At 39.2% G+C, this 23,566-nt stretch overlaps 1 protein-coding gene and 1 pseudogene across 2 annotated transcripts in view; one reads left to right on the plus strand and one right to left on the minus strand.

The window, feature by feature from the left end:
• Nucleotides 1-165: 165 nt before the first annotated feature.
• LOC102469362 (60S ribosomal protein L35 pseudogene) lies at nt 166-532 on the minus strand (annotated as a pseudogene).
• Nucleotides 533-4,665: 4,133 nt separating this feature from the next.
• Nucleotides 4,666-23,566, plus strand: part of ROS1 (ROS proto-oncogene 1, receptor tyrosine kinase) — a 157,712-nt gene continuing 138,811 nt past the window's right edge. For both annotated transcript variants that reach the window (XM_006157868.1, XM_006157869.1), the window contains exons 1-6: nt 4,666-5,083; nt 10,521-10,565; nt 12,902-12,961; nt 15,796-15,822; nt 21,576-21,636; nt 21,864-22,012. In XM_006157868.1, the coding sequence (XP_006157930.1) occupies nt 4,961-5,083; nt 10,521-10,565; nt 12,902-12,961; nt 15,796-15,822; nt 21,576-21,636; nt 21,864-22,012 (465 nt within the window). In that variant the 5' untranslated portion in view covers nt 4,666-4,960. The remainder of the gene's footprint in view (nt 5,084-10,520; nt 10,566-12,901; nt 12,962-15,795; nt 15,823-21,575; nt 21,637-21,863; nt 22,013-23,566) is intronic.

Consider the following 23,566-nt stretch of genomic DNA (forward strand, 5'->3'; position numbering starts at 1 on the left):
TTGTGGCAAACCTCTAAATACAGGCCCTGTGCGCCTGAGATTTAATTAGAATACATCCTGCATGTGTTCGTGGACTAGGCTATCAGAAATATAGTCTTCTTCTTTCTTCCTTCTTCCTTCTTCTTATTTTTGCCTGCCAGTTTTGTGTTTTCTTGAGGCTCAGGCTCAGGCCTTGGCCGCGAACTTGCGCAGCGGTACAGCCGCTCCTTCTGCTGCTGCTTCTTGGTCTTCAGGCTCTCCTTGTGCTTGTTGAGCCATCAGCGTATGACATAGGTCTTCCTGGGCCGCAGGTCCAGGGGCTTGTACTTCTTGCCCTTGTAGAATTTCCTGAAGTTTTCTTTCTGAGTCTGGTTAATGACCGTGAGAACACGGGCAATGGATTTGCAGATGAGTTGGATCTTGGACAACTTGGACGCAGCTCCTCTTGTCAATTTGGCGACACGCAGCTGGGACAGCTCCATCTTCAGGTCGTCCAGCTGTTTCAATAGCTCCTATTCTTGCCACCCAAAGCCAGAGCCTTAATTTTGGCCATAACTGCCCAAAGCCACTGCCACCAGTGCCTGCTCGGATGGAAAGAGTTATTTTCATTTTTTGACATTAAAACTTTTCCCATGTGATGGTTTTTATTCATCACTCAAGAGCACCTTTGAAGCACTTATTACATGCAAAGTGCTGGACTTCACTTTTTGTTGTTAACATTTTATATTATTCTTCTTTTTGTTATAGTATATCAGTTTAAAAGAGCTTTGCTTAGGGGCCAACCAGTAGTGTGCTGGTTGAGGCTACTGTATTCCAAGGACTGACTGTGTGGTTCACGTCCTAGCCCTGGCAGCTTGAGGAACACTGCGATGTGTGTGTATGCATGCCCAAAAGTTCTGAAAGGAGAAGTGGAAGAGAAAAGATTGATTGAGGTATGACCATCTCCTTTGGGGTGGTGGGGGGATGATTTTTATTTTGCCTCTCTTTCTGTGTCTGGCAAGTGTACATACCTTCTACCAAATTAATTAAAAAAAAAAAAAGAGAGCTTCACTAAGAGTCAGGATAGTAAACTGGAAATGTCTTAGTAAACATCACTACACTTACAAAAGTCTGGAAGTAGATGGGTCCAGTGCTAATTTTTTATTGATTTTTTAATATTTAAAACATGTTATAGAGTAACATGCTAAATTTGCATGAACTTCAAAGTCAAAGTGGGAACTACAGAGGATATTCGAGTTAATGAGCAGCTGAAAGTCCAAAACTCAGAGCCTAAGCCCAGAAAGGGGGCATTGACCCCACTTAGGGTTTTTTTGTTTTGTTTTGTTTTGTTTTGAATAGATTTTTGCTATAGGGCATGTACTTACTGGAAAGACACAGAGTCAGAAAGCAAAAAAATCAGTCCCCAGGGAGGATAGCCATGTTGCAATCCCTGCTCTATTCTCTTCTTGGGATTTTGGGCATGTACACACTCGCACCTGGTGTGAGTTTCAAGCCTCCAGGTCTGGGACTTGAACTGTGGTTGGCCATGTGGAAGTCCAGTGCTGTAACCATTATGCCATTTGCTGTTCCTCACCACTTAGCTCTTAATTTCCCTCTGCTGTTAGGGTTCTTCTAGGGAGAATATTTAAAGACACAGGCTTGGTGATCCTGTGAGCATGGTGGCCTTCATGATTAGATGACTGAAGTCTAGTTTTTTTGCACATGTTAAAGTGATTTAGTTGATTAAACTTTTCAAAAGTTCTAGATATCGAAAAAGAACAATCTGATTGGTTAAATGATTGACTTACAATATGTGTTTAGGTAAGTAAGAAAACTCAAGTTCGAGCTTATGAAGACAACTTTAGTTACCAAAAATCCAAAGCTTAGTTTGCTATACAAACCCTAGTCAGTCTTGGATCTTGTCTCAGTTACAGCTTTAAAATGTAAGCAGTAGTTCTGATATATTCTGAGAATTCCTTAGTACAGTGTAAATACTTATTTAAAAATGTTACTGTTACAACTGATAATAATAGGCTGAAAGTATTGCCATTACCCCCAAGAGTTTCACTCAAAACCCCAAACTGAGAGATTATTGGTGATAGCAATAATTAGAATACAATTTCCTGTAGTTCAGGAATTCTTACTCTCCTTTGTTTGATTTTTGTGTTTTTGTGTTTTGTTTTGTTTTTGGCAGTGGTGGTGAGTTATTCTAAACTTGAAATTGACAGTTAAAAATAAAATACTTTTGTTTGTATTTTTTAGCTTTTGCAGTTGGGTTTATATGCATAAACCAGAAAGAGAGAAAGTGAGAAATCACCCTCCTCCCCACACACACACACCTCAGGAAGGTTGGCCATGCCACAGTCCCTTCTCCTCCATTCTGATTGTAGGATTTGAGGTACGCATATATGTGTCTGGTGTGATTCTCAAGCTGTCTGGTCAAGGACTTCAAATATGCAGCCAGCCATGTGAGATACAGTCCCTTAACCACCACACCACCTGCTGGCCCAAAGATGATCTTTTTATTATTAAATTTTTAAATATTTACTTAATTTTATTTATTTATTCATTTATTTTCATTTGACCAGAGAGAACCAGAGAGATAGAAAGAGAGAAAATGAGAAAGCGAGCCACGAGTTCTGGAACTTGAACCCTGGTTGGCCATGTGAGAGTGTCCAGCATCTTAACAACCATGCTACCTGCTGCTGCCCCCCGCCCAATGATGATCTATTTAATATGAATCTTGATAGAGGTAGCTTGCTTCCTTGATGATATTGCAGCTCTGCACCAAGTTCCACTTGCTAGACTTTCTTATTAATGTTTGAATATCTGTGGTTTGAGCTAACCTTCTTGAAACAAGTCTTTGAAAAGTAAATATTGTATCTTTTTATGTTAGAGAGGTTTTGTAACCATTTTGCCTTGTGAAATGTCTTTGTATTGACTGATACAATTGGAAACTTTGTCTGAAATATATGTTGCAATATTTGCAAATACAGATTAGTTCATTAAAGAAAGAAATGCAGATCTTTACTAAATCTGAAGTCACACTTTTCTAGTTCATCATGTTTCATGAGTTTAAACAGTACTTCTGTGATTGCAAGAGTAATAAGAACTTCTCACTTGTGGTCTTTACCTGTAAGTGGTCAAGGTACTCTCAATGAAACTAAGTTAGAGATATTGAGAAATATCTTCATTAAATATAAATAGTTTCAGGAAATAATGATTGTGCAAATGTTTCTAATTCATGAGCAGATAATCTTGTTAGATTAGCAAGGACTTGTCCATGGTTCAACTGATAATTGCAATCCCAGCTTTGTATCTTGTTTAAAAACAAAATTATATAAGATTTATAATAGTATTATAGCCAAAATAATCTGCAAACCTAGCCCTCTATCCTTGCAATCCTGTTCCTTTCCTTTTTAGGACCTAATGTCATATGATAACATAGTATGTGTTTTATTCATTTATATCTGTCCTGTCTTCTCCCAGCTCCTACTCAAATGAAGACAGAGATTTTATTCTCATCCAGCACTGTATACAGGAGAGAGACACCCTTCACAGGGTTTGGTCATGCCATGATCCCCTTCATCCAGTCTTCCAATCTGTTGGATCTTGGGCACTCACATATGTGAGATTTTATTTTGTTATGTTTTGCAAGAAAACAAGTTTTAGGAGTCAATCCTAGGGTCAGTATCCATTAGTCTTTAGGTTGATACCAGTTTTGTCAACATTTACTGAAAGATAGGTAATTCAAAAAAAGCCTCATGTGTGTGTCACTTGCAACCTCATATCATTAAGAAAAGGTTGGAGCAGGCAGGTGGTGTGGTGGTTAAGGGTGCTGGACTCCCACATAGCCAACTATGGTTCAAGTCCTGGACCTGGAGACTTGCTTTCTCATTTTCTCTCTCTCTCTCTGTCTCACTCTATTTCTTCCTGGTCAGATTAAAATAAATGGATAAATAAAGTTAAATGAAAATAATTGTTTTTTTTTTTTTAAAGGAAAGGTTGAATTGCATTTGATTTAGTTTATCTGCGAAAAGAAGGAAGTTTATTTGACTTTTTAAATATTATTATTAAAAAGAGCACCATTACAAAGTGCTAACCTTCAGCAACCTAAAAAAGCAGCTATCCAGAATGACTCACTGTTGCACCTTGTCAATTTCAAATTCTGTGGTTTAGGTTTCTGCTTAACCTTACCTTGACACCAGGCTAATCAGAATTCTGTACGATATTTCCTTTTCGAGGTGGCTACATTCATGTATATCTTAGGTCTCTATGCTGGCTAGTTACAGTTCTCTGTCTCAACAGACCTGATAAGGCAGTATTTTGGTTAATATGTACTCGAGTTCTGAGAGTGCTCTCACAAATTTCCTTATAAGGATTTTTAATGCATCTTCAAATTATTTGCCTATGAATTTCAGCTTTGTTTGTTCTATAATTTAAAAATATGCATTTGGTTTCGGAGTGTTCTCTCTTTTTGGTACATCACTTGATTTAGATGCTTCTATTTTTTCAACAGTTCTTTATTATAATAGTGCTACTGTTTGCAAAAGCATAGCTGGGCAATCCCCAGCTTCCTGCATAGTTGAACCAGCCTTCAAGAAGTGAGGTGGTGGATGACCCACCAACGTACTCCTGCTCCAACTGTGGATGTGTCATACACTTGCTGAAATACAGTTTGCGCTTTTCTTTGTTTACTTTCCATGTCAAGCACTCTTCTAATATCTGACCTTTAGTCAGTGTATGATTTTCTTTATGAGAGTAAAAGGAAGCAGGTTATGAAAGAGCTATTAGGTGAATTTACAAGTTACCCAGAATTCAAAGCTCTAATCTAAAAGGTCTAAGTATTGTTTCAAAAGGCGAAGATATTCTAACATTGCAAAACAAAACAAAAATCTTCTAGCCCCTCTCTCAATTGAAGTGATGAAACCCAAAGAATTCATAGAACAAAATGGACAAAATTAGAAGACTAGCTATCTAGAAATCCGCCATTGGTGAAGTGATGAAGAACATTTACTGGTTTATTCTGACACTTGTCAATTTTGTGACTCTTGGCTGCATATGGATTTCTGGGATACAGTGTACAGTTTTAAACAGCTGCCTAAAGTCATGTGTAACTAACCTGGTAAGTTTCACTTGTTGAATATTTATCTTTGCAGAAACTAGAACATGTAGAATTCATCTTGTTGTAACTGCTAGAATTGTTTTCTCTGTGAGAAGTTTGCTCATGAGAAGTGGTAATAAAGCAAAATAGATTTTTTTTTTTTTTTAAAAACGTTAGGAGCACTTAAAATTGCAGAAGATAAAGAAAGTATTTTATTTCAAGTTATCTGGTCACAAATGTTTTAAGGTGGCAGGGTACTAGATAATAGGTAAAGGAGGCTTAAATGTAATCAGTTTTGCACACTTAAAAATTTCAATTTCAATTAATTTATTACAAAATCATTAATATTTTGCCTGAAGCAAGAAAACAGATTTAGCTGCAGAGTTTTTAGTTCCAGACAAACAGTCTTATTTGTATTGTGGATGAATTGCTGTACAGGAAGCTGGGTGAACCTGGAAGCAGATATCATGTAAAACAACATTTTATTTTAAGAGTAAGATTTCTAAATTCCTTTATTTTCATTTGTGCATTGAAATTGTAGTTTAGTTAATTTTTTGATTTGGAAAATTATGTTTTCTTTGTCATTTCTAGTTATCATCCTTTCTCTATATAGCTCATCTTTTCAACTGCAATTTAATTCGGCTTAAACTTGTTGAATCAACTTTAAAAAACAAATACTCTCTAGCTAGGGAAAAATATAATCTTCCTATCCAAAGATAAAGGAAAAGGGGATCAGAGGGGAGAAAAACAAACAACACATTTAATATATACAAAAATGAAAAGTTATCTGCCGATGAGAATGTCTATGGAAATGTCTTTGTCTTGACTAGTATGCATTGTTCTCATGCTGGGAAAAACCATGTAGTATATTGTAAAGATATACAGTGAGTCAATATAAATAAAAATATATGTCAAAAGACAAAAACAAAGATAAAGGAAATAGCATGATAGCTTACACATGCTCTATCCTCATACTTCTTAAAATAGTAAAAATAACAAATAGTACTCATGATTCTAAAGTACTGAAGTTAGCATTCTGTGATAGACTAAAAAAAAACTTGCGTTACACACTTTGGGTTTATTTTAAATTATGGTTTAAAACATTATCTAGGCTTATGATAGACAGTAACAATTTTAAGAATGAGTTTGCTATTTTATCTAAATCTTTGCCAAATACTTCATTGCTTTTAATACAGAATTATATATGCTCTGGCTTCTTTTTTTTTTTTTTTTGAGCTTCTTGAAGTTGTAATCCAAATTTAAAAAGGAAGACTGAGACTTGCATTGCTACTTGACATACTTTTTAGGGCTTTCTTTCCTAAAAAGAATTTTTATTTTTTTCTAATTATAATTCTGACATGTAAATATTGTAAAGTATTTATGTTATGAGATAAATAAAAAAAAAATAGAGCAGGGAAAAAGATCTCCATAATTCCACTATTAATCTCGGATTGCATTTTCTTTTAGTTTTTTTTTATATGAATTTATATAATTTTACACATAGTTGTGAGCTCAGCTTTTCATTTCACATTACGAATTTTCCCCACACCTGGAAGTGTTTTTTTGAAACAGGATCTCTAATAAATTTTATATAGACTCTTCTATCATTCAAATGCACCACTACAATTTTTAATTTCCCTGCTATCGAAACTGATTTTGATGGTTTCCAGTATTGCCATCTCCATTCTCTTTTCTTTTAGTTTTACTTATTTTGTTCTACTGTGTGGGCTGATTTCAGGATTGCGCAGACGGGGCAGACACAGTTTGTTCTTTTCTGAGTGGCTTTCTGTTAGCCACCTACAGCGACAGGCACAGCTGGTGTGGTGGTAGCTAGGAGAGACAGAGACAGCGTCTGCCAGTTTGACCAGCTAATGGAATAAATGTTCCCGTCTAGGCCTCCCACACAGGGAGGGGCAAAACTGAGGTGAACGAACAACTGAATGTGGCCATGTATCAGGGGTGAGGACTCTGGAGCGCCTGAGTTTACTTCATTTTATGTGCCGTTCCTTTTAACATAGACATTTGCTATGAAGGCCATCTTTGATTTCACTGGGTGGTTCTCCATTTTGAGGAGTCTTTTCTTTTTAAAAAAGAAACACAGAAGAGTGTTTTGCAAAAGAATGTTAGAATTGCTGGCCTTAAATGCACATAACACAGTTCTGTGCTTGAGTCATGGGAGTTTTAATTAATTGAGGGATCTGCCTGCAGATATTGGTGAAATGCATTGGCTGACAAATTTTTTGAATTCTAGATTCTCTGTGCTGCCAAAAACTAACAACAACAAAAAAATAATGTTCGGAACACTAGGATTGTGAAAATCTTTGTGAAAGAGGAAACTTGTGGAAGTACATTTTGCTTCCTATTTATTTATTTATTTATCGGTAGATTCACAGGTACAATAGCATACTAAGTGCTTTGTTTAATCAATTTTTAAAAATCTTTGACAACAAAATCTTTTTCATGAGAAACAAATCTCAGCAACTGAGAAACTAATGTTGAAAAGTGCTCCATTAGAAGCATCAGTTCAACTCAATACATTTTTCTGGGTGTCTATGTATATTTAAGGATACAATTGGGAATGCAAAAGAAGTAAATTTCATATTGATAGCGGAAAGAAAGTTGCAATATGTGCATATGTCATAGTTTTAACTATTACTAGACAGTTAAAAGCTATTAAAAATATGACATATTACAGTTTTACAATACTAGAGAATGATGGCAGCACATTTTTCTCTTACATCTGAAGTTCCAAAGGAATCAATCAAAAATCAACTGCAATACTATTGGAAACAATAGTATTCAGCAGAAGACTGTCTTGTTTTAAAAAAATGAACATACAAACATCAAGGCATTTCTTTTTCTATTTAGCTTACACATAATACTAATAATAGATTTCTAAGTGCCTTCACTGTACTGTAATAATTAATGCATTATTTAATTGAATTCTCACAGAATCTTATGAATTAAATATTCTAATGTGTCAGGCGAGAACTTGAAGTTTAGACAGCATAGGTAACTTTTCAAATATCACAATGGGAGCAAATATCATATGTGGGATGAAAATGCAGATCATTCTGCTCCGTTCCACTTATTAGAGTAGGAAGTAAGGAATGAGTTTGATTCCAGCTGATGTGGGCAGGACAGAAAAGCTTGTGCCAAGAGGTAGGTGTTAGGTGAAGATGGTGTGAGATCCAGGAATGGGGTTGTCTCTTGGAGCTGATAATTGGAATAGCTTAGGAAATCCAGCAGGCATCCTAAGGACCAAAGTGAGGCAAGTGAATTTGGCACAGATTATGGGAGGCTCTTAATTAGGAACTTGGGCTCTGGAGGAAATCTGTTCACTTCAGATCCCAACACAGGCAATTTAGACAGAAAATGGAGTTGATGATGGCATCGACTAGCCAGCTGTGGTAGCATAGCAGTAATGCAGTGCTTGGTGATGCTGAGGCTGTATGGGAAAGTCCCGAGCTTGTATTCCGAAGTCTTCCTGTGTGTGCTTGGTATGAGTGTGTGTGCTGTGATTTTCAAGCCACTGTGTCCAGGACTCAAACAACAGTCGACCATGTGGGGGTTCAGTGCCTTAACCACCACACCATCTGTTGGCCCCAATTTATCATTTTTTTTTTTAGTTCTCATATTTTTCATTTTCTCTCAGTGTAAGAAAGGTCTTAGAATTTGTGAATATATGAGAAATAAACAGAATATGTTTTATTATACATGACAATTTGAATTTGAATATTTTCTCTGCGTATTCATTCATTCATTTATTATTATTATTATTATTTATAGACCACAGATTAGTTTATTTTTAACACCCATCATGCCATGAATTCATAGGGAATAGGTTCCAGTAACTCAGGCTCCTTTCCATTAGTTCTCACAAAGTGTGCTTCTCTGGGTGGAGCAGGCTGGCGCTTTAGTTGAACCCAGGTACCTTTCTCTTTGGCTTCTTTCTTTTTCTGGTCATTTTTCTTCACACGTTTTAGGAAACTATCTCTGCTCTTGGAATGCTTAATATCCTCACAACATGTTCATTCTATTGGCCAACAGCGTGCTGGGTAACATTGTAGACTCTTCCAGTTTTGCCATGATGACATTTGTGGGGCATTCCTTTTTGAACAGTACCCATTCCCTTAATGTCTACAATATCACCTTTCTTGTAGATTCGCAGATATGTCGCCAAAGGAACAACTCCATGTTTTCTAAAAGGCCTAATATACATCGGGTGCCTCTCCTTTGTGTTCGTCATTTTGGTTAATTACTGGAAAATGGCAGTTCCGGCCAAAAGGCTCATTTATTTATTTATTATTGTTGATGGGTGTGGGCATTAGTCAGAGAGAGAGATAGAGAGAGGAAGAAATCCACTAATGGAGTGGCCATACCACAATCCTTTCTTCTTTGTTCTTCCTTCCTGTCAGGATTTTAGGCATGCATGCACATGTGCTGGTGGGTTTTCCAAGCCAATGGGGGCTGGTACTCAAACTTCCACTGGGCCATGTAAGATCTGGTTTCACATACATGGTACTTAACTACTGTGCCACAGGGCCAGTCTCTTTTTTCTGCTCTTAATGTATAATTTTAAAAAGAAAGATTGGAGACCCAGCCTAGATGGTATACAGTAGGTATTTTGTGATGTTAAAATGTTGTGCTCTGCCGGGCACGTGTGCGTGCGTGCCCAAGATCCCAAGAGGAGAATGGAGGAGAAGGGATTGCGGCGTGACCATCCCCCCGGGGGGTGATTTCTCGCTTTCTGTCTCTATGTCTCTCTCTGTCTGGCGAGCGCACGCGCCCTACAGTAAAAATCTCTCCAAAAAAAAAAAAAAAATGTTGTGCTCTGCAGGCTGAAAGCGCATAGGAGGCCCAGGTTTGATTTCCAGTCCTGAGGGCCAGCCATGGTGGCACAGGCCTGTAATCCCAGAGACCAGGGAGGCTGAGGCAGGAAGATCATGAGCTTAAGCCTGGCCTGGGTAAAAAAGTAAGACCTTGTCTAAAAATAAGCCTGCTGTGGTGGTGGGTGCCTGTAGTCCAGGCTGGGAGACAGAGGCAAGACAGAGATCCCTGTCTAGGAGAAGAGAGAGAGAGAAAGAGAAGGCTGAACACAGTTCATGTCTGACGTAGGAGTCCTCTGACTTAACCGATTACTAAATGCCACACATTTATCTAATTCTGCCGTGACTCTCTCCTGTCCTTAACCACTCTGCACAGCTACACCCTCACTCACAGCTTTATAGTTTCTGCAGAATTCTTAGGCACTACATCTACATTTTGCAGCAGCATTTTGTCTGGTTTTGTGATGGATTTAGCAACTTTAAAATATATGAATCTTTACAATGAGACAGCACTGAGGAGGCAACATCATTCCAGGAAACTTTGAGAAAATAAAACCCTGAAAAAGTGCGGTAGTTATGCTGAACCCAGTATTGACAGCTGGTACTTATTACCTCCTTCTTCATTTCAGGGTAGGCAGCTTGACAGTGGTACACCATGCAATCTGAGTGAACTGGTGAGTAATCGCTTCAATTGTCAAGAACTTTATAGTGTTTGTGTTGATAAAAGAAGGACAATGGCAAGGTTTTATGATGATTGCTGAGTAAAATCTCACTTACTTGTCCCTGCTGAAAGAAGGTCAGTGGAAAATAGAAGTCTGAGTTACAGAATTCATTCAAAAATAAACTGCTGCTGAAGTGCTAAGAGCACAGGACTAGTCCGAGTCCATGGTGCCGACTCTGCGTGGCTGTGAGGCATTGGGCAAGTTACTTAGGACTTCCGAGACTTCTTTATTTGAGAGGGTTGGACCAGATAGTCTCCAATGTTTCTTTTAACAATTACATTTTATTGGTTTATTGCTTTTCTGCCCATGTGTTTATTTATTTGATAACTCTTTAGTGTAACTATGCACCAGGCACTGGGCTAGGCACTAGAAGATCTAGGAATGAATCAAGTAGGATCTCTGTTTAAAGGGACTCTCCACCTAGTAGGGGAGACACACACACATACAACCATGGGTAGACAGCATCATGGAAACAAGAATAGTGATGTGTGTGTGTGTGTGTGAGGAATAAAGGCATTATACAAGAGGAAAAAAGTACCTCGCTTATCTGCAAGGCCTTTGAACTAAAACCAGGAAGATGAACTTTCCAGGAAGAGTAGAGAGGAACAGTCAAATCAGTCAGAGAGGGCTGTTTCTGTCAAGACACCACGGTGTGAAGTAGCCTAAGTTGTTCAGGAGCATTTCAGCTTGCTTGGAGAATATGTTACATGTGCAGAGAGTGGGGAGAAGGAAGATGAGGTTGGCAAGACCATGAGCTCCGTATGCCATGCTTGGAGATTTGGTCTCAGTCCATGAGATTATGAAAGCTATATAGAGTTTTAGAGTTGAGGTAAGAGAAAGGTTTGATCAGGTTTTGTTTTTAAAAGAGTAAATGCATAAACAAGAGGATTTTCTCATGAAATTGTTGGCGCAGCAGAAAGTCAGGGACAGTGAGTGAGGAGCACCAGATAGATTTCAGTTACTAGAAAAGTGAGTCAGTAAAGCTTGGCAAGGGGTTGTCCATGGGATGGGGGAGTGATAGAGGAGAAGGAAAAGGCTCCCTAGATCCTGGCTTGAAACACTCAGAAGACTGTAGCTTAATGAAGGAGAGAGAGCATATGGGAGGATGGAAATGAAGCATTTACAGTTCCTGAATCTGAGGGACTTGTAGGAACTTAAGGAAGATGTTTATGAGCAAGTGGATACCTGGGACCAGGGCTCAGGAAGGCGCCTCAGTGCAGTTATGGACTGAGGAGTCATCAGCGCTGAGGGCAGGGAAAACTGGGGTAGTGCATCCACTCGCTCAGGGAGGGATGGAAGACTGAGGAAAAAAAAAGCTGAGGATAGAACTTAAATACAGAAGAGGCAGGGAGAGGGAAAAAGAAACAACAACAGAGACTAAAAGGGGGAGAAGAGGGGTCTGGTGTCACCTTGGCCTGTGGGAGCTTGTGGAAGAGGAATCCAGTCATACTTTCCTTCCTCTAACCTAAAACTCTCTCTGTCTCTCCACTATCTTGTGGGTCGAGAACAACTCATCAAGCGTGGCATTCAGAGCGCTTCATGATCTACCCTGCCCCAACTTATCAACCTAGTTTTCTACCTTCGAACACTACCTCCCACCCCCCAGTCAGCATAGTACAAGCACAGACAAATCAAGTGAGGTACAGAGAAGCATGGAGCATCTGTCCCATAGGTGGTCAGGGCAGTTTGGGGACAATATTTTCAGGGCTGCTGTGGCTGAAAGCTGGCTCTCAGGCAGTGGACTCCCATTCTGTCTGCCTTTGTAGGTTTTGGCTCACTACCAGGAGCCCCCCCATTTTGAGCTTTGCTTGTTGTGTGGGGACACCCTATGAACCCAGAACGTACTTCATGCTTTGCTGACCTGGACTTTCTTTTTGCCAATGGATACCCCACAGACAGTGTGTTCCCTGAAGGTTGAGTGCTGTAGGTTCTAGGCCTGACCACCTGGACTTACTTCTGACTCAACACCTTGTGCCTGCAGTGATCCACACACAGGAAGCCGAGTTCTTTATGTAGCTGGGATAGCTCTGCTTAGAATCCTGAAGGTCCTGAACCTCGGTGGGTTCCTATTCCTAAAACACAGGGAGATACAGATATAGATAGATATAGATATAGATATAGATATAGATATAGATATAGATATAGATATAGATATAGATATAGATATATATTGATAGATATAGATATAGATAGATAAAGTGTGTGTGTGTGTGTATTTCTCTTGTTGCACTTACAGGCAACAGGAAAATCACATTTCAGAGTCACCAGTGCCTTGTTGTCCCTTGCAGTGCATCCAAGGATGTCATTTTTGGAACTCTCTAGATCAGGAAAACTGTGCTTTAAAGTGTGTAAGTATTAACCATGTTTCTATTTTGATAGTGATGTTTCCTCCCAGAGAAAAGTTGTCTAATTCCCATTTGTATTTCTTGTTTATTTTTTTAAATTGCCAGAGGGCATGTGCACTCATCAGAGATAGAGATTGACAGTGAGGGAGAAAGCCCCCCCCAATGGGACGTGGTCACGCCACAATCCATTCTCCTCCATTTCTGCATCCTATTGGGAATTAGGCTACCTGTCCAGGAACGTACCTTTTTTTCTTTTAAGCCTCTGGGGCCAGGATTTAAACTGTGTTCAGCCACAGGGATATGGCTCCCTTAGCTAGTAGGTCATAGGGCTAGCCCACTCATTTGCATTTCTGTTGAGTCTACACTACTTTGCTCAACCTTAAAGGAAATATGATAGCCTGAATAATACACAGCAATGGAAAAGAAATTTACAACGGCATTATTAATGTGACTGGAGACCAAATAAGAGTATTGCAAACCATGGAACCCAACGATGCCCAACTGCTTTAAGCTATAAAAGCCTCTTAGTAGAATGTTAGGTATTTGTTAAATTTCCTAGGCCTGTGCATCTCAGGTGTTAATGAACAGAATCTTGTTAAAATGCAGATTCTGATTCAGTAGGCCTTGGGTGGGACCTAAGATTCTGTATTTGTAACAAGAATGCAATGATGTGGCCCACCCCAGACCACACTTCAGATGGCAAGACCTTTGGTCACGTTGAAAGTTTCTTTGCAGAGAACATTGTAACAACCTAATATAGAGATCACAAATACCCAGTTTACGTAGGAAATACATCTCTATAGACTTTATTTTTCATTTTATAAATGACTAATTAAGATAGATTCTTACTACGTCACAATCCTGTCTCAGCTTCCTAAGTAGCTAGGACTACAGGTGCACATCACCACACCTGAATTTTAGGGCGAGCCAGAAATTGAATCCATTCCTCCCATGTGGCCTCGGCCTGCCAAATAGCGATGTTAACAAGTGCAACCTACTGCAATTGGGTCTGTTTTTTATTACTAATATATTCTGTTTTGCCACTTAGTGTGTAATTTAGTTAAAGTACTTAAAAGCTTTGTATTTTACTTTTCTCATCAATAAATTCATACAAGTATAGAATCTCCCTCTTCAAGATAGTATCTGACACATTATAAGTCCTCTGATCTCATGGATAAGAATTTTGTCATGTAAGAGTGGATCCCTGGGGCCAGTAGGTGATGTAGTGGTTAAGGTGCTGGACTCCCACATGGTTGACTGCAGTTTGAGTCCCAGACACAGTGGCTTGAAACTCCTGCCAGGTGTGTGTGTGTGTGCACACCCAAATCCCAAGAGGAAAAATGGAGAAGAAGGGATTGCAATGTAGCCATCCCCCTGGCGAGTTATTTCTTGCTTTTTGCCTTTCTCTGTTTCTCCGGCGAGTGCACGTGTCCTGTAACAAAAATCTCTCTCTCTCTCTCAAAAATAAAAAAAGAGTGGGTTTCTTTGTTCATGTCATTCAGACCAGAGGTTAAATCATTATGAATGGTGGTAATGCTGAATAATCCGAATAGCATTTCAATTAGTGAGTCAAATTATAGTGTTGATTTAAATAAGGACCTCAGCCTCTCATTATATAGAATCCTTGTTTTTCTTATATTGTGTATCATAGGAGTTACTGGCGCCCATTCTTACATCACAGAATGGGAGTTACCAAGAAGAGAAACATGTACTAGCTGGACTTAATAACTATTATACATTTTTCACAAATCACAAACGAAATCATTGTCTTGTTGTGTTTAATGTCTTTTATTTGAACATGTATGCTCCATCAGGCAGGATATTCTCCGTCTTTTCCAGATGGTATACCCTGTACTGAACACAGGGTGGGGCACATAGCAGCTACTCAGTCAACACTTGCTGGACAAGTGCATGGGAAGCTCCATTTGTTGCTGGGCAGTAGTCCAGGAAGCAGGGCAGACACTGTGGTAGCCAGGCTGGACAGAGGAACCTGCTGGCCTTTCCTAGCCAGACCTCTTGGTGGTTTTCATTTCAGATGCCGTTTCCTGTGGGCATCTATGAGCACTCTTTCATCCATAACCTGCCCCATCATGGATTACCTTTAGTTGCGTAGAACTTTTTTTTTTTTTTAAGTGTTTTATTAAGGGTACATGTGCTTGCCAGCAAGAGACAGACAGAAGCAAAGAGAAAGAGAAAGTGAGAAGTCACCCCACAAGGGGGAAGGCCATGACACAATTCCTTCTTTTCCATTCTCCTCTCAGGATTTTGGACATTCACGCACACTTGCCTGGTGTGTTTTTCAAGCCACTGGATCTGGAATTTAAAATGTACAGCCAGCCATGTAGTATCTAGCCACCTTACCATGCCATCTGCTGGCCCAAAGAGTGAGATTTTTAAATTTAAATTTAATTTATTCTTATTTATTATTTTTTTTGAATTTGTTATAGGGCATGTGTGCTCATCAGAGAAAAAGAGAGAGAAAGTGAGAAAACAAGCTGTCAGGTCTGACACTCAAACCACAGTCAACTACGTGGGAGTCCAGCACCTTAACCACCATGCCACCTGCTGGCTAAGTGGGGTTTTGTTCATGGGCATTATGCTTTATCTTTTTTCCAGTGATGCAAACGACCTTATTTTTACAGCTGTTCATGCAGTGGCCTGCTTAGACAGAAGACCTAGCTATGGGTTTCTTTGCTTTTGTTTGGTTTTCCTTGGTTGTTTATCAGTGGTGGGGTGAGAAGTTAGTTTGCAAGAAATGCACAGTAAGTATTAAAACTATTTTCAAACTTCAGTAGTTTAAGTAGTTTCACTTTCCTTTTTTTTTTCTTCCTATGCAGAATGATACCTTTGCTACCACATGTGAGGTGAGTTGGCAATTACTTCAGAAGATGTCCTCAAACTCCTTGTCTTTATCTCAGATCCTTAAAAGGCTATTAGATTAGGAATGATGAAACCTGAGGCATTCTCAGGCCAAAGAGACATTCTTCCTGGGAGTGCTATTACTCTGGGTATAAAATGATTGTATAATTCTATTTTGACACAAATAGTTGCCGTGATTTATGTATTTATGTATATATAAATATACATGCATATATGCATATTCACATATATGTGCATGCATATGTATTGCTCTAATCTTATTTGAAAGGTTGTAATTCCTGGAGTCTGGGCAGAAGGCAGTTGAAGATGGCAGAGAAGGAGGGAAAGGAAGGGGCACACGCAGAGATGTTTCTGCCTATCTCTGTGCTGACTCCATTTCCTTCCTCACAGTTTGTAGTGCTCTGTCATTAAATACAGGGCATTAAAAGAGAACCCTTTTGGAGCCAACAGGTGACATGGTGGTTAAGGTGCTAGATTCCCACATGGACAACTGTGGTTCAAGTCTTGGACCTGGAGGCTTGCTTTCTCACTTTCTTTCTTCCGCTCTTGAGCACACATGTCCTTTAGCAAATTAAAAGTAATAATAATAATAATAAATAAAATAAATTTTTTAAAAAAGAGAAATCTTTATTCTACCTTTCTTCCTTGTACAGTAAAGTTCTTTGCCTACATTTCGAAACACAGCTTTCTTCCCCTGCCGTGATAATAAGTGGGTTCATGCTGATGCTGGCTGCTCTGCACAGGTTTCTGGATGGGCCTCTCTGCCCCTTCTCTGCTGCATGTGACTTTCACTTGCCCTTCAGAACTACCTTGCAATTTCCATTTTTTTTTCTTACTGTCTTCTTCAACTAAACTTACCTGTTCTGGATTCTATCCCCTTAGAATTAGGTTATTTGGCAATAGGTGATATGAAGAAGTTGTATTATCTCTCAATTTAAAACCCATGTTGGGGGCCAGCAGGTAGCATGGTGGTTAAGGTGCTGGACTTCCACATGGCCGGCTGTGGTTCGAGTCCTGGACCTGGTGGCTTGCTTTCTCACTTTCTTTCTCTTTCTGTCTGGCAAATGCACATACCCTATGACAAAATTAAATAATAATGATAAATAAATGTAAAAACAAAAACAAAAAAAAAATCCTCATATTGTGTTTTATTTAAATGCCTTCACACATAGTGAACTGAACTATCTTCACCTATGGAAGGGGTGTTAGTTATCACTCAGTAGTAAAACAGAAAAATTCCCTAAGAAGTAGAACAAAAATTCAAACAAAAAAATGTTAGAGATTGGAACATTTTCTCAAAAACCTGCCATTACTCTGTACCCAAGCAATTTCTCATGGGGGTGGGTGGATGAGGGTTGTCTGAGAAGAGAGAAAACTGGGGAAATGTCATCCTATATTTAAGTGGACAATTAAAGATCTCTCCTGTGGAGTTAAAAAGAATTCCCCAAAACTCTTTCATGTGATTAAAGCAAAATTACCCACAAAGAACAGTCTCTAGGAAGACTGTGCCAGTATCAAGCAAAGCAGGAAGAGCTAAAATCTCTCAAGTGTTGAAGCAGCCCAGGGCGGGATTTGGAATGTAGTAATTCCTTGTTAATCATTACAGTGCCCAGCTGACCATGCTCACGCAGTGTAAATCTTTTCTCTCAGTCTTATAACTCACGCCGTTATTCCATTATTTCCTATTTAGACTTACCTGCTTTACCCTTTAAAATGTTACACCCTTAAATAGAGTAGGACTGAACAGAAATACATGCAGTGTAGATATACAGGTACAGAGATAGATTTAGAGATACTTATTTCAGTTCAGTTGTCCACATTTTAGGAAATTGAACTCCTGGGCCAGCCAGGAGGCATGGTAGTTAAGGTGGTGGATCCCACATGGCTGACTATATAGTCTGAGTCCTGACCTAGTGGCATAAAAAACGTACCAGGCATGTGTGCATATGCATACCCAGAATCCTGAGAGGAGAATGAAGGGGAATGGACTGCAGTGGGGACATCCTTCTGGGATGCTTTATTTTCTCTCTCTCCCTCTCTGTATTTCTCCAGCAAGTGCACATTCCCTGTAGCAAATTTTTTAAAAAATGAAAAGAAAATTGAACTCTTTAATCATTAATGTTTCAAGCTAGGAAACTTAGAAATTGTGTAATTCATATTCCATGGAGGAAATAGTCTTTAAAGTGATGGCTTATTGAACTATAACTTAGAACATGGCAATTGCAAATGAGATGGCTTATTCTTGATCATTTAAAACACAAATTAAATCTTATCAGCACATCTTGGCCTTTTGGCCAAGATCAAGTATAGAACTTATTGTGTCTGAAAGCCTTTTAATGGCTTCTTATTGCTGTTTGGAAAAATTATTAACTACCAAGATCTATTGGCTCCACAGTCTTTCCATCTGACTCTACCCCCCTCCCTAGTTCTCTGTGCCACCACACCGGCCTTTCCCTCTTCCTTGACTATAGGAAGCACGTTTCTGTCTCAAAGCTTTTGCTCTTGCTGTTACTTCTTGCTCAGGTCTTAGCAAGCCCAGCTCTTTCTTTCTTTTCTTCTTTCTTTCTCTCTCTCTCTTTCTTTCTTTTTTAGAGATTTTTTTGTTTATAGATTGTGTGTGCTTGCTGGAGACACAGAGAGAGACAGAGAGACTGAAAGCAAGAAATCACACCCACCCACCTCCCCCTGGATGGCCATGCTGCAATCCCTTTTCCTCTATTTTCCTCTTGAGATTTTGGGCACACACACACATACACACACACACACACACGCACACGACACGCACACGCACCTGGCATAGGTTTGAAGCTGCCAGGTCTGGGACTCAAACCTCAGTTGGTCATGTAGGAGTCCAGTGATGTAACCATTACACCATCTGCTGGTCCCAAGCCCAGCCCTTTCTAAGTCACTCAAGTCGTGGCTTGATGGTCACCTCTGCACAGTTGTTCCTGATTGCTTGAACTAACAAAGCTTTCCTTCTTGCTTGGTTATGTCCTATGTGTTTGGCTTTCTAATCAAGAACTTTTTATTACTTTTTTTTTCCAGGTTTTTGCGATAGGGCACATGTGCTCTTGAGAGACAGAGGGAGGGAAAGTGAGAAATTACCCCCTGAGGGGATGACCACACTACAGTCCTTTCTTCTCCTTTCACCTCTTGGGATTTTGTGAATGTACACACACATGCCCAGTGTGATTTTGAAGCTGCTGGGTTAGGAACTCAAACTGCGATCAGCCATGTGGGAGTCCAGCACCTTAACCACCATGCATCCTGTTGGTCCCAGCTTTCTAGTCTTTATTAAGTTTTATTTATTTATTTATTTTTCATAGCACTTTCCATGATCTGAACTTTTGTTACTCAGTTATCATCACTTTCTAAAAGAATGCGAGTCCATGAAGGCAGGGGTACCTGTCTTCCTCACTGCCATATTCTTAGAGTTTAACAGTATTCAGTACATAAAAATTTCTCAGTAAATATTCTTGAGTGATGAAGGAATGAACGAATAAAGATTTTCTCCTTAGAAAATGATGCCCTAGTTTATATGGAGGGTGGTGGTGTGTGTCTTCCTTGTGTTATAGAAATTAGAGAGGGTACTGGCATTACATGTGTCAGTCTGAAAACCACGGATGGAGCTAGAGAGACAATAAAGATGGTCTAACTACGATAGGAAAGATGGAAATGTGGGTGGAAGGAGACAGCCAGCTGATGTAAAATCTCATCATGGAAAGAGTAGGTTTGGCTTTTACGGTGTGCGTGGCAGCTCAATAACCTGGAATATGCTGTATGAATGTTCTATCCAGGGACTTAGGGCTCAGATTCTGTGAATTTAGATTATTTCTAGGCAAATTGAGCTCTAATAAATCTGGATAACATCATTTAAAGTTCAATGTTAAATTTTCTCCATGTGGTGAAAAGAGACAGAGAGAGAGACAGAGAGAGACAGAGAGAGAGAGAGAGAGAGGGAAATAAAACAGCTGATAGTTTTGCCTCAACTCAAGGTAAGTCCCAGATAGATAGGAATATTATACATTTCTCCTAAAAAAACCCAGACAAAACAGGGTCACCATTTCCCCTCATAATCTAAATAATCTACATTTTCAAATACATCTCATTTTTTCTTCCCCTTCTTCTTGAATCAAACAAACAAACAAACAAAAACTCTTGTAATAATTTTTCTGACCCTTGGTTTGTTTATTCTATGCAGTTAGTGAATATGTTGAATATATTTTACTAAGATTTGCAGAAGATGTGAAAAGTGTACTGAAGGTTTAAGTTAAATAACCCTGAGCCTAAGCCAAGGGATTTGAATTAATTCTTAACTAAGCAAACCTGAGTTTATCAGCTCTCACTTCCTCTTGGTGCACAGATCAAACATCAGATGGTTAGTATTTGCAAGTTACAGCCTTTGCTTTTTTAGGGCAAGTGTACTGCCATAGTTTCCACTATTATCATGAGAAACAATAGCAAGTTTTCCTGAGTATTGCAATTATAACTTGAATGGGAGTAGAAAGAGTGATTATGATTGTTTTGTAGTTTTACAACATGTGCCTCTTCTCTAAGCATTTATTTTTGTAGCTAATGTTAATGTATCTATTAAGAATTTCAAGAAATTTGTGTTTAAGTCCTCAAATTGTGTACCGTTTTCAGATAAAGAGGTAAATGTTAGTCATCGTTAGGTTTTTGTAGATGTTAAGCTTCTACAGCAGTAGTAAGACGTTCATTAAGATGTTCAGTTACTGGGACCAGCAGTTGGCACAATGGCTATGTCGCTGGACTCCCATGTAGTTGACCGTGGTTCAAGTCCTGGGCCTGGTGGCTTAAACTCACGCCAGGCGTGTGTGTGTGCATGCCCAAGATCCAGAGAGGAGAATGGAGGAAAAGGGATTGCAGTGTTGCCATCACTCCTGGGCGGGGGATGGGGGGATGATTTCTTGTTTTCTGTCTTTCTGGTGAGCACACGCACCTATAGCAAAAACTTCTAAAAAAAAAGATGTTCAGCTACTATAAAACTTATAGTTAACTTTTAATTTTCCAAAGAAGGCATGAATACACAAAATGACCAGACAATTCCTAAGCTTAGGATAGAGCTCAGATATTTATCTCATCAGGGCTTGGTGACCAGGATAGAAAACATGAAAGTGCATTGTTGAGCTTAAGGTCTTTCAAACCGTGGGATATAACCCATTAAAGGGTTCTGAAATTCATTCAATGAGTCAAGAGTCACATTAAACAAAATAAAACAAACTAGGATGAAATAGAATTGGACATATAAGAACATATCACAGGTAGAGGGTTGCTTTTTGGGATGCTGAAAGCATTCTACAATTAGACTGTGGTGGTGATTTTACACCTCTGATAATATACTAAAATGACTGAACTGCCGTGCTTTCAGTGCGTGAGTTTATGGTATATGAATACATTTTAATAAAACTGCTTAAAATGAGGGAAAAAAGTAAGTACTTTCAAAAGGGTCTTTCTTTTCTCTAATATATATGTGTGTACTAATATATATGTGTGTACTAAGTTGTTCTGCTAAATTATTTTTACCATGGAATATGTTCAAAAACAAGTTTGAGAAGTGCTGGTCAAATACCAACAGCAAGTGAGAACCTTTAAATATTATAGCTGAAACAGTTGAAACATACTTGTATATCAGCCATTCGGTTTTTAAAATGTGGTTGAAACTTGTAACAAAACCAGTACCAAGGCCGAACTGACTGGCATCACCTGTCTTTCATAGCGAGAGTCCTGTGAGATCGGCTGCAGCAGCGCGGAAGGTGCATACGAAGAGGAAGTACTGGGTAAGGGCATGTGCTTGACTATTTTTTTGAGACAAAGATTTTTGCTATAGGGCATGTAAGTAAGCTCATCACACATGCTTTATTTGTTGCTCGGGTGAGTAATTGAGGCAAGCTGTAGTTGTAGTAAGAGAATGCTGAGACATCTTGACAGGCACAGGCTCTCCTACGTTGATAGATGGGGTGCACAGTGAGGGAAATCTTGCTTTTGTTTTTTATTTCTCCCACAGAAAATGCAGACCTTCCCACTGCACCCTTTGCTTCTTCTATTGGAAACCACAGTGTGACATTACGATGGAAACCTGCCAATGTCTCTGGAGTAAAATACATAATCCAGTGGAAATTTGCACAACTCCCGGGAAGTTGGACTTACACGGAGGTTTGAAAAGCTTTGTACCTAACCAAATATTTTCTCCCCAAATCATTGTTATCTTTTATTTTTTCCAGAGGGTACATGTACTCTCCAGAGAGAGACAGAGACATAAACGGAGAGGGAGAGGAAGAAAGCACCCCCCCCCATGGGGTGTGGTCATGCTGCAGTCCATTCTCCTTCATTTCTCTGTCCTGTTGGGATTTGGGACTTGCATGCACAGGTCCCCTGTGTGTTTTTCAAGCTGTTGGAGGCAGGATTTGAACAGTGCAGTTGGCCGTGTGGGATATGGTTCCCTTAACTACCAAGACACAGGACCAGCCCTGCTCTCCAAATTACTAAAAGTGCCAAATTACAACATGTGAAGGGTCTTCAAAGTTCATGGAAAATGTATATTATTGAACAACTCTATGAGTTTCAAACTTTTTTTGCAAGATAAACTCATATTTTAATTGTAGTTTTCCACAAACTTTTTGAAGTTCCCCCATGTAGTTACATGCATAAAGACATTCTAGAAAACATTCAAGTATAAAACGAGTGGTTGGATTAAATGAATTTTGATTTCTACTACTCCGTAACATCTTAAGCCTTTTATTTTGTAAGGAAAATATTGGACACATGTGGGGACTTCAAAAAATTCATGGAAAGTGAAATTAAAGTATGAGTTAATTTGGGGGTGAAATTTTTTGAAAGCCATGCATAGTTGTTTTACAATACACATTTTCCATGACATAATTTTTTTTTAGAGAGAGATTTTTTCTATAGGGTGTGTAGCTTGCCAGAGAGCCAGAGACAGGTAGAAAGACAGAAGCGAGAAATCACTTCCCCAGGGGGATGGCCATGCCACAATCCCTTCTCCTCCATCTTCTCCACTCTCTTGTTGCTTCCTTTTTCTCTGTAGTAGATTTTGAGTTTTGTCTAGCTCTTTGGTAACAAGCCATTGATCTCTGGCAAGTGAGCTCAGACATTCATATTGATTCACCTTTGGTCAATGAGGTATAAAGAGCGCACTTCATAGAACATCCTAGGAAAGATATACGTCCTGATGGACAAACTAACTGCTCATTGCAGCTCCTTCACCTCCTTCTTCTTCCAATTACAGTTTTAATGTTAGAAGTTGCTGCCGCCATCTTGAAGCCATGAGGAAAAGATCGAAGAACACTTAAGTGCCAATCTATAGCTCTATACTTTGTACATATAATTACAACATTCAGAAATAAGGTGTGTCTCTGAACCAATCAGAAACTGCCCAAGTGTGAAGTTCCTATTATATGAGCAAAACAACTTGTCTACTTAGCTACCATTAGTAGCATAGTGCTACCTTTGCTAATGCATTGTCGCCCCCCCCCCCCCCCCGCCATGACATTTTTGAATACCTGTATCATACTTACTATTCCTTTAAGCACAGCATGGCCATTCATCCTCTGGGTTATAATTTGCCCCTGACACCTAAAATGATTCCAACTACCGTGGAGGACAGGAGGAGAAAGCTCATTGGGGATTGTTCGAGTTTAGACGTATTCTCTAGGTGGTCATCCAGGGCTGTCCCTTCTAGAGAAGAAT

Source organism: Tupaia chinensis, unplaced genomic scaffold (assembly GCF_000334495.1).
Source record: "Tupaia chinensis unplaced genomic scaffold, TupChi_1.0 Scaffold000563_1, whole genome shotgun sequence".
NCBI classification, from domain to species: domain Eukaryota; kingdom Metazoa; phylum Chordata; class Mammalia; order Scandentia; family Tupaiidae; genus Tupaia; species Tupaia belangeri.